Source organism: Oncorhynchus kisutch, linkage group LG2 (genome assembly GCF_002021735.2).
Source record: "Oncorhynchus kisutch isolate 150728-3 linkage group LG2, Okis_V2, whole genome shotgun sequence".
Taxonomy (NCBI): Eukaryota; Metazoa; Chordata; class Actinopteri; order Salmoniformes; family Salmonidae; genus Oncorhynchus; species Oncorhynchus kisutch.
The window spans coordinates 45,819,525-45,829,790 of record NC_034175.2 but is presented as its reverse complement, the minus strand read 5'-3'; the positions used below and the strand labels follow the sequence as shown (position 1 = coordinate 45,829,790).

The following is a 10,266-nucleotide window of genomic DNA, read 5'->3' as shown; positions in this document are numbered from 1 at the left end:
ATTGGAGAACTCCCCTTGTTTCACTAACACCCTCAGCTATTGAGCCCTTTGTGTGTATCACCACTAGCAATCAAGAGTAGATTAGAACTACTAGACATTAGCTCCTCCAACTGACAAAAGAAAGAGAAATTAATCACTGCTTCTCTCACAGAGGCATAGCTATTTGTAGAGATGTGGTCACTGCCTTTCAGGCCTAGCCAGCCAAACCACTGGGAACAAAAATTTACTCCAGACTGGCCAACGATAGCATCGTATGGCAAAACAATAAATCTGAACTACCACATGAACTGTGCTGCTCAGTTTTCAGAGTTGGACTGATTTTCAGCTGAATGGTTTATAGCCCAGATAAACTGCACAAAAGAATTGGGTCATAACCTTGTAGAAATCGAACTTTTCATATTCATAATGTAGCCTACTCTTTGTCCTCCAGTTGCCCTTTTGAAATGTGTTTTCCCATTCTTGCACATGGTTGGGGTCTAGCTTTAGGAAATGATCCGTCTGAGGCCATAAGAGAGTTCTGTAAAACGGATTTCAACTGTGACCGTGACATCCTATAACAAGTCATGAGACTGACTGCTCATTTCATATAATGCCAATTACAACTCTTCCCTGTCTCATGGGCTGTGAAAATCACCACTGTCGACAGATTTCAAAGTGGCCCACGTGAAAATGTAGTCATGGGAGGGAGGCCTTTGTTCATTTCACAGGGTTTCACCTGCTAGATCCATTTGCACAGTAAAGAGCAGCAGCGCTTCACTCAAGGATCACGCGGACACTTTAAGGTGAGGTCGACAAGGGCTCATTTAATCGTACTTAATGCCATGTGTTCAATTAACACACCAGCCGGCCAGGTACTATACCCAGCGTCTAATTGCCATAGCCTGCTGCTCTGTTCCTCTCGGTCAGCGTAATAGCTCCGTGTCGTCCATATTCGCTGAGCTACAGTGGCGTAGGTGTGTAAATGCTGGAGGTGTGTGTGTGTCTGTGTGAGTGAGAAATGCTGAAGAGTCAGCTGGTGGTAAATTAAAAACAACCAGGCTCTTAAAAATCAGAGTGTGGAGGGATTGCACTTCTGTTTTGGTACATGAAGACCGGAAGGGTATGATACAAAGCAGGATAAATGAGTTAGCCAGCTCTCTTTGATAAACAACTAAAAATAACTTTTGTCTGGTTCAATAAGAAAGCTGAACTTCAATATGTTCATGGTGATCCATAACACCAGAGTCGGAAATTAGCAGCACCTGAATGATCATCTTTCTCTTTCATGAAAGTAGTATATCTAATTTTGCCCTCAGAGCATGTCATAACTGCAGATTTTACATTTCGTTATTTATAAATTTATTGTGCTTGATATGCCATTATGGAACGGCTGGAAGCCAATCAGTCTGAGCCCAGTCAGTATCTGCAGACACATATAGTACAACAGGCACACTGAAGGCCTGCCTAATTGGCTACCTGCTTCCATACCTGGAACTGTGGTTTAGAAAAACAGTAAACCCTTACGGGGCTGTGTGACACCGCACTATGCACTGACAAAGTCACCGTGGGAAGCATCTGCTAAAGAAAAGACTAGCGGATACATTATAATGATACAAGTCAGTGAAGTCACTTAAACTGGGACAGCAAACTTGCAGGCTATGAAAAAAAAAAAATATGATTGAGGATAAACTGTAATCTCTCCTCTTAATCCAATTGCCATTATCCCTCTTGAAAAGGCTAGATGCACATTTCACAAAAATAAAACAACAAGTTTTTAGATTTACTTTTTAATGCATAATTCATGGACTTAATACAATTTCTCCTCGATACACACAGTCGGACCAGAGAAGAGAATGTTCCAGATTGGATCAAACAGATAATCCCATATTTAGACTTCTCCACCCATAGGGAAGAGTGAACAGGTATGTGGGGGGGGGGGGGGGGAATGAGGAACGAACCATTCATCTACAGCAATCAGCTCCCGAGTAGTCAGGTCGACTCATTCACTTCAGCCAGATGTTCGTGTCTCCTATGTCTGCATTATAACCTGCAGCGTACTTCTTTCCCAGGAGCTTTTGGAAAGAAAAGAAAAGGACAGTCAATTTAATTAGAGTGAGATAAGTGATAGGGGATTTAGCCTATTATGTATGCTAAAACATCTGGGATGTATTTGCTGAAACAGTTGCCAAAAATATAGGAGAGAAATTCTTAGTGAAGTTGCAAGTAAAATACAATGTAGTTAAGCTAGGTATAAACAAGAACTTCTTAATAAATGTTTAGCCTTTTTGGAAATAAATCAAGTTAGCAGCCTAATAGTTATTCTGAGAGTTCTGTACCTCTTTTAGTCTGGGCATACAGGTCATAACCTACGCTTCACTGATGAAATCCTTAAAACGAATCTAACGCGAGGGTCAAGGGGTCATCCTTGACTTTAAAAAAAACATTTGTGGGAATTGCCTGGGTAAAAAGAAACACAATATTCCACAGGACACTTGGGCAGGTTTAACAGTTCTCCGATTTAAGAAGCCGGGCCTTCTTATTCCCTTAAGCTTTGAAGAACTAGCAACTCAAGACTCATCCATCCTTAGATGTGGGACGACAGCAAAGACTAATGGTATAGCAAAGTGTTTTGTCACTAGGGGCGACATTGCAGTCCATCACCCCCTAGCCTTAGCAAACAGTGCGTTATGAGTTCCTGCTAATGTGAAGCCACGTCAGTGACAGACTGATCGACAGCCAGGCTGCTCTCAGTCACCTAGGCGACACTAGCCCATCAGTCTTGTGAGTATGAAACAAAAAAGATAGTCTAGTGTTAACTAAGGCCTACATTAACACAGCTTCTCTTTCTTTCAACTGTTATCAGTCAGCCAAAGAAGCAGAAAACAGACTTAAATATAAAGACATTTACAGCCTCAAAAACAAAATCAGCCAAGATTGAAGTGGTGTTGGATTGCAAACAGCAACATTGATAGGCATTCAAGTTTTGTTTTGTTTAACTAGTTTTACTTTGACATCTGCGGTACAACTTAGCACAAGCTTAAGCTGGCGAAGCCAAAATGATATCACCAGACAAACGCCTATCAGTTGTTGTTCTTGTCAAACAGTACAGTACACACTCTACTGCGGAATCCTAGCTTGCACTTCAGAAGAAGTGAACTTTGTCAAGTAGAAGTATGGATGAGAAAACGCAGACAACCTAAGCCCGCCATAGTTCACGTTCCCCAAGCTTGTCCTCCCACTCGTTCCAGTATAATAGCGGGCACCGAGCAAAATGTCAGCTCAAAGAATCCTGTAGCACATTATATACCCCCACATCTCCAGTCAATAAACTTTAAAGGTCAGCACAGAATGTTTTCCTGCAAGACTGATGACACCAATGACTTGGAGAATATTCCACATATGGCATTTCCCTTTTCGTATATCATTTGATATTTCAGCTACCAAAATAGTTATTTAATATGCTGGAGGCAAAACCACAAGACGGCCACAAAACCCAGAAGAGACTGAGAGGGAAAATACTATTGAAGAAGGGAAAGGTTTTCTACCTTTGCAGTATGGTACCTATAGCTCATACCCCACTTTATCATAATCTGGTCATATCAGGTGATCGAGCCACACTACATCATAAAAGAAGTAGAGTGCTTTTCTCCCTTACTGATTTGAAGGCATAGTAGCCTGCGTCATACTCGTGAGCCCCGATGGTGACCTCAGGCAGGAAGTTGGGTACAAGGGTCAGGTCTGCAACCCTCATCTTGTCTTCCACCCTTTGGAGAGAGAGGAAGGAAAACAGCAGGCTGATGAGAAAGCTTCCAGAGCTCCAATATGAACTATATAGGCCTACCCATGTACGTGATGGAAAAGTAAGGTCTACACGTGTAGGGAAGAAATTAAGTGGTTATACTTACAGCATTCTCATGTAGTGGAGTGTGACATCATCCTGCTCTACCCAAGGTCCTTTCTCAAATTTCAAGTCCTCAATGTCTTCTGCAATCTAAAGAGAAAAAACAAAAAAGGGAAGTCTGTTTGACGAGAGAGTTTTGTGAGAGAATAAGACAGGTTTTCAATAGCAGTCAGTGCATTTCAGTATGATGCATTGGCTAGGCCTATAACATACCAACGCCATGTTTGTTTTCTCACCAGAAACTACAAGATTATTATAATATAATTTGATGCCTCTAGTCATTCACTGGATTTCCTTACCCTCTCCATGTCTTGTGCTTGGGTAGCATCATAAGCGAGCAATTCTGCATTCTCACTGAAATAAAGAAAAACTCTCAACACCTTTCTTGTAAATGGTTGAAGGTCAGATCGGAGTTGTCTTGAGAAATTGCATTGTTAAAAACGTTCAAGTTGTTAAAAGACAGGGTCATCTCAGAGGTATAATGAATATATGTTTCACTAGAGAGCTTTGTAATCCACTAACCTGATTTTGGGAAGGTAGGTCTTCTTGTAGGCATCCTCAATGCTCTTCAGATAGGGTAGGGGTACATCCTGAGGGTAAGACAGGATAGATTCATAAAGACAGGAACAACACACACCAGAAAATAGACTATTTGAAAAGACAGCTAACACCAGACCCAACACAATTCTCTTGCTTAGTCAAAGTGCCTTAAACGGATTTAACTTAACAAGCGGAACACCCAAAGTGGTAAAGAAGCAGAAGATCTGATTGGAGCTGTTGAAGCAGATTCTCACCTTCACCCTCACTTTCTCATCTGATCCGTAGAGCGGAAAGGTAATTAAACCTAATTTAAGAATAATCACGGCACGCAAAACCAAATAACTCAGTGGCAACTGATATGAATCTATTTGAAGAGCCATGCTTGAATTCTTATCCGGGCTTCAGCTTGATTTAATTCCTTTATTGACCAGTATTAAGACTTTAGAAGTTTGACAGATGGTGTGTTTCCAAAAATGCTACCCATCCAATACTATTAGTGATCTAAAAACACAAGTGCAGCTTTTAGGCAAATACAGTATCTTCAGAAAGTATTCTCTCTTTTTGTGTATTCACTTTTTCCACATTTTGCTGTGTTACACAACCTGAATTTAAAATGGATCGAGATGTTTTTGTAACTGGCCTAACACACACACACACACAATACCCCATCATGTCAAAGTGGAATTAGGTTCATTGACATTTTTGTGGCAAACTTAAATAAGTTCAGGAGTAAAGTGGACTAACTCTGTGTGCAATAATAGTGTTTAACAAGACCCTTGAATGAGTATGCGTCCAAACTTTTGAATGACGACCTCATCTCTGTACCCTACACATACAGATAATTGTAAGGTCCCTCAGTCAAGCAGTGAATATCAAACACAGATTCAACCACATAGACCAGGGTGGTTTACCAATGCCTCGCAAAGGGCACCTACCAGTAGATAAAAAAGCAGAAATGTAATATCCCTTTGAGCATGGTTAAGTTATTAATTACATGTTGGATGGAGTATCAATACACCCAGTCACTACTAAGATAAGGTCAATGGTGACTTTAAAACAGTTTTAAAAAATGTAACGGCTGTGATAGGAGAAAACTGAGGATGAGTCAACAACATTGTAGTTACTCCACAATACTAACCTAGATGACTTGAGTGAAAAGGAAGCCTGTATAAAATAAAATACCAAACATGCATCTGTTTGCAACAAGGTAAAAACAAAAGTAATACTGCAAAAAATGTGCATTAACCTTTTAGTCCTGAATAACAAATGTTTAGGGCAAATCCAATACAACATGTCACTGACTACCACTTGCTTTATTTTCAAGCATAGTGGTGGCTGCATCATGTTATGTCAACAGTGTGCAAAGCTGTCAAGGCAAAGGCTACTTTAAGGAATCTCCAATATATTTTGATTTGTTTAACACCTGTTTGGTTACTACATGATCCCACGTGTTATTTCATAACACAAAATCACACTTTTTTTTTTTAAATAAAGAAAAACCCTTGAATGAGTACGCATCCAAACGTTTGACTGGTACTGTATAGTTGATTTTAAAAACACAGGTTATATATATATATATATGTATGTATGTATAAAAAAATATATATATATATTAAAAAAAAATCTGCCAATTGATTGGTCGAAAGAACAGACGACTTTTGGTCCACCGAGATTTAGTCGAGGACAGCCCTAAAATGTTTATTTTTTACAAAATGTAAATTTTTCTTCCAGTTCAATATTGCAGCGTATTTTGTGAAGATTGTTGACAGAAAAATTACAATTCATTCCATTTTAATCCCACTTTGTAACAAATAAATGTGGAAAAAGTCCAGGGCTGTGAATACTTTAGCCTAAACAAAACCATCGATGAAAATGGTTATTCAACATGCACCCTAAACATTGCATAGATAAAAAATATCCATCATGTTGATCACTGAAAGGATACATCTGGCTTTAAATACGGGAGTGTGATTCAACATCTTTAAAACTGAGGTTTAAACATGTTATACATTTAAATCCAATCAGAGATGTGAGAATTACACTCCGGAAAGAAAAGTTTGGAACACAGATCTGAAGTATGAATCAAACTACCTAAGTTGAGCAACAAGACTTGTCCAAAAAGCTCCTTTTTCTGGTAGAATTTGAGGCTGCATATTTATCTCAATTCGCACCGAATTCCACCAGCCCTCCATGATTATGTTTAAAGACAGGATTATTGCTGGGGCCACAATTGCATAATGCTAAAAACAACCAGGCTTTGTGAGGCCCGCCCGCCTGCCAAATGTGAGAGGTCCTAAATGGGCGTACGTGAAACCAACAACTAATTTCTATAATTTTTACACATTACTAGAGGCATTTGGCAAAGGAAAGGTTCCAATTAAGAACATTACTTGCTGTTAGCAACAGACTGATAATCATTTTTTAAATGTTTCTAACCTAGCTCATGACCACAGTAGAGACTTTGAGGAGTTTAAAATGTTTTGTTTAAAGCCCCAAATGCATCAATATTAGAAAAAGTTCACAAAATAATGTGAACTTAATAATTAATAATAATAATAATAAAACTGGACAGGACTCAAAATTGGTTGAGTAAAACTTCCATAGGTTCTCTACCAGCTGATAATGGATGGTCATTCAGTCAAACAAACAAACGATAGCAAGGATATTTTCCTTGTTTGTGTCTCCCTACTTTGCCTGATGCCTTTAGCTTCTTCTGCACTTCTTCCGCTGGCTTGTCCACATAGATGACCAAGTGAGGGGGCAGGAACTCACAGATGCTGATACCTTTGATTTCATTGTAGTGGTCTACACCTGCATTACAGAACATATGAGATTCAACCACAGCAATGTAAAATGCCCCTTTTGTAGCAATGGTGGCACACACAAAAAAGCATCTTCACCCAAAGTTTATTTATTTAAAACACTAATGACCTTTCAATATCATGGCTTGTCAGGTTGGTGTTAAACCAGATCTGATTCATCATATATTGCTAGGTAAAGCCCTGCCTTATCTCAGCTCACTGGTCACTATAGCAGCACCCACCCGTAGCACGCGCTCCAGCAGGAATATTTCACTGGTCACCCCCAAAGCCAATTCCTGCATTGGCAGCCTTTCCTTCCAGTTCTCTGCTGCCAATGACTGGAACGAATTGCAAAAATCACTGAAGCTGTAGATTCATATCTCCCTCTCTAACTTTAAGCACCAGCAGTCAGAGCAGCTCAGATCACGGCACCTGTACATAGCTCTTCTGTAAATAGCCCATCCAGCTACCTCATCCCCATACTGTTTTTTTTTTGCTCCTTTGCACCCCAGTATCTCTACTTGCACATCTATCACTCGTGTTTAATTGCTAAATTGTAAATATTTCACCACTATGGCCTATGTATTGCCTTACCTCCCTTATCTTACCTCATTTGCACACACTGTATATGGACTTGTCTATTGTGTTATTGACTGTATGTTTGTTTATTCCATGTGTAACTCTGTTGTTGTTTGTGTCGCACTGCTTTGCGTTATCTTGGCCAGGTCGCAGTTGTAAATGAGAACTTGTTCTCAACTGGCCTACCTGGTTAAATAAAGGTGAAATAAAATTTAAAAAATAACAATGCAATAAGACTATTCAGATCTGTACCATCCTTATTATAGGGATTTCAGTACTTACACTGCCTTCTGATGTAGCCCTGTTTGAACATGGCCTCCACAAACACCATGTCACTGTAGGGGGAGCGCTCCAAGATCACACCTTGGCCTAGAATGGAGAAAGTTTATGAGAAGGACATGACTAAAAACCCAAAAAGGACAGAATTATATTTTTGCAATAAACCATTTAGAATAACACAAGGCATTCATTTAACTACAGTAATGTAAGCTCAAGAGCTCAATTCCCCCCCCCCCAGATTCCCTAACACAATCCTGATGTCCTTTGTGAGTGATATCTGAGCGCATTCCCATAGCCAGCCAGCCGTACCTGTGGTTAGCAGGTGCTCCATGGCGTCTGACCACTGAAGGAGCCTCATGAGGTACATCCATGCTTGTAGCCGGTAGGAGTTCCCGTCAGCAGCCTTGGGGTCTGCATAGAACTTCTCCAAGCTGCAGTTACCGTTGAAGGAGATTGGCAGAGGCTCCTTCTCCGCTGTCATCTTGTCCAAGTAGTGCGTGTTGGGCTCAGGCATGTACAGCATCCCTACAGACATCAAAGTGTTAATGGAGTCAATTTACATTCATCCTGTTTTGTACCAGAAGGTAGGGAATTAAGTTATTTTTAGTTAATGCAATTGGCATTATAAACTTCTAACTCCCCAAGTTATAAATAAGTAGTCTAGACTTCAATAACTGCATCGACAACAGGATCATTACCCAGCTTATCAGCCAAACTCTGGGCCAGCGCCCCCTTTCCTGAGGCCAGGTTGCCATCAATGGAGATGATCTTGCTGTTCTCTTTGAACCTAGGGGTTGTCCTCTCGCCCAGTGCATATGCCCACCAGCCGTACCGTAGGTTCCTTAATGAGCTTGTGTGAATACCAGCCTAAAGAAAAGATATGTTGATCAATTAATTCTCAAATAAAATATTGAATTGTATTCCGTATCAATAGAATGAGTATGTGAGTGTCATCCTTCTGACCATCCTGCCCACCATGAATTAAATATGCTTCATTGTAATTGATAAAACTGAAATACTAGCAAGCATGTCAGGAGGATGACAAGAACGGGATAACGGTAATTAGACAATTAGTTCAAATAAGCTAGCTAACAAATGAATTCATATTGCCGCTAATAACAATACATTGCGACACAATAGTTGTTGACAACCACATAAGACGCAGCTGGCCACACAAAACACCAATCTGCTAGTTAGCCTTCTTAGCATTAGCATTCTTGTTATGGTGTCCTTGTATCGAGGGCGGCTTGTGAACTTGATGCCATTCGTTGCGCCAGAGAGCATTTTGGAAATTATTCTGCCAATCTTACCGTCTGAATAAGTGTCCCTGCTTTGAAAACGGCTGTCCCCGAGGGGATGACCAAACGGATCACCCGTAACGCCATGATTTTACCACCAGACCCGCAAATCTGACCCAAAATTCACCCTCTATGCAAGTTATGTCGAGGCGCGATAATAACGCGTTGAAATTGTATTTTTTGCCCGTAGTCGAGTAATATTGACGTCATCAAGTGTGTCCAATTGTATTGCCTGAAAGAAAAAGACAACCATTTAAAATGAGCGTTATGGTAAAGGGTAAAGTTAGGGTTTAGGGTAGGGACGTCCCAAGGATCCCGGATAACACTTACCAGATATAAAGATATACATATTATCTACTGTCTCCGCCACAGGAGGTTGGTGGCACCTTAATTGGGTAAGACAGGCTCATGGTAATGGCTGGAGCAGAATTATTGGAGTGGCATCAAATCACATTTTATTTGTCACATGGGCCAAATACTTACGAGCCCCGAAACAACAATGCAGTTTTAAAAAATAGGACAAGAATAAGACTCAACTCCAGCCACTTTAATAATGGGAATTGATGGGAAATGATGTAAAATATATCACTAGCCACTTCAATCACCATATTCTTATCGGCAGACTCAGGAGCCTCGGTTTTTCGGATGAATGCCTTGCCTGGTTCACCAATTACTTTGCAGACAGAGTTCAGTGCGTCAAATCGGAGGGCATGCTGTCTGGTCCTCTGGCCATCTCTATGGGGGTGCCACAGGGTTCAATTCTCGGGCCGACTCTTTTCTCTGTGTATATCAATGATGTTGCTCTTGCTGCGGGCGATTCCCTGATCCACCTCTACGCAGACGACACCATTCTATATACCTTCGGCCCGTCTTTGGACACTGTGCTATC

The 10,266-nt window shown here is 40.6% G+C and overlaps 1 protein-coding gene across 1 annotated transcript; it reads right to left on the bottom strand.

The window, feature by feature from the left end:
• Positions 1-1,750: 1,750 nt before the first annotated feature.
• LOC109867262 (NADH dehydrogenase [ubiquinone] 1 alpha subcomplex subunit 10, mitochondrial-like) lies at positions 1,751-9,571 on the bottom strand. The gene is made up of 10 exons (XM_020456322.2): positions 9,390-9,571; positions 8,778-8,946; positions 8,389-8,604; positions 8,083-8,169; positions 7,110-7,231; positions 4,403-4,470; positions 4,180-4,234; positions 3,885-3,970; positions 3,635-3,743; positions 1,751-2,051 (listed from the first exon to the last, which is right to left on the bottom strand). Exons 1-10 carry the CDS (start codon positions 9,462-9,464, stop codon positions 1,983-1,985), a joined length of 1,056 nt encoding a protein of 351 aa, XP_020311911.1. The 5' UTR covers positions 9,465-9,571; the 3' UTR covers positions 1,751-1,982.
• Positions 9,572-10,266: the final 695 nt, after the last annotated feature.

Excerpts from the sequence above, each read along its gene's own strand:
- LOC109867262 (XM_020456322.2), bottom strand. The coding sequence starts at position 9,464 with ATGGCGTTACGGGTGATCCGTTTGGTCATCCCCTCGGGGACAGCCGTT. Across the intron at positions 4,471-7,109 it reads AGCTAAAGGCATCAGGCAAA|GATGTACCCCTACCCTATCT; the intron begins GTAGGGAGACAC and ends TCTTACCCTCAG. Across the intron at positions 4,235-4,402 it reads ACCTACCTTCCCAAAATCAG|TGAGAATGCAGAATTGCTCG; the intron begins GTTAGTGGATTA and ends TCTTTATTTCAG.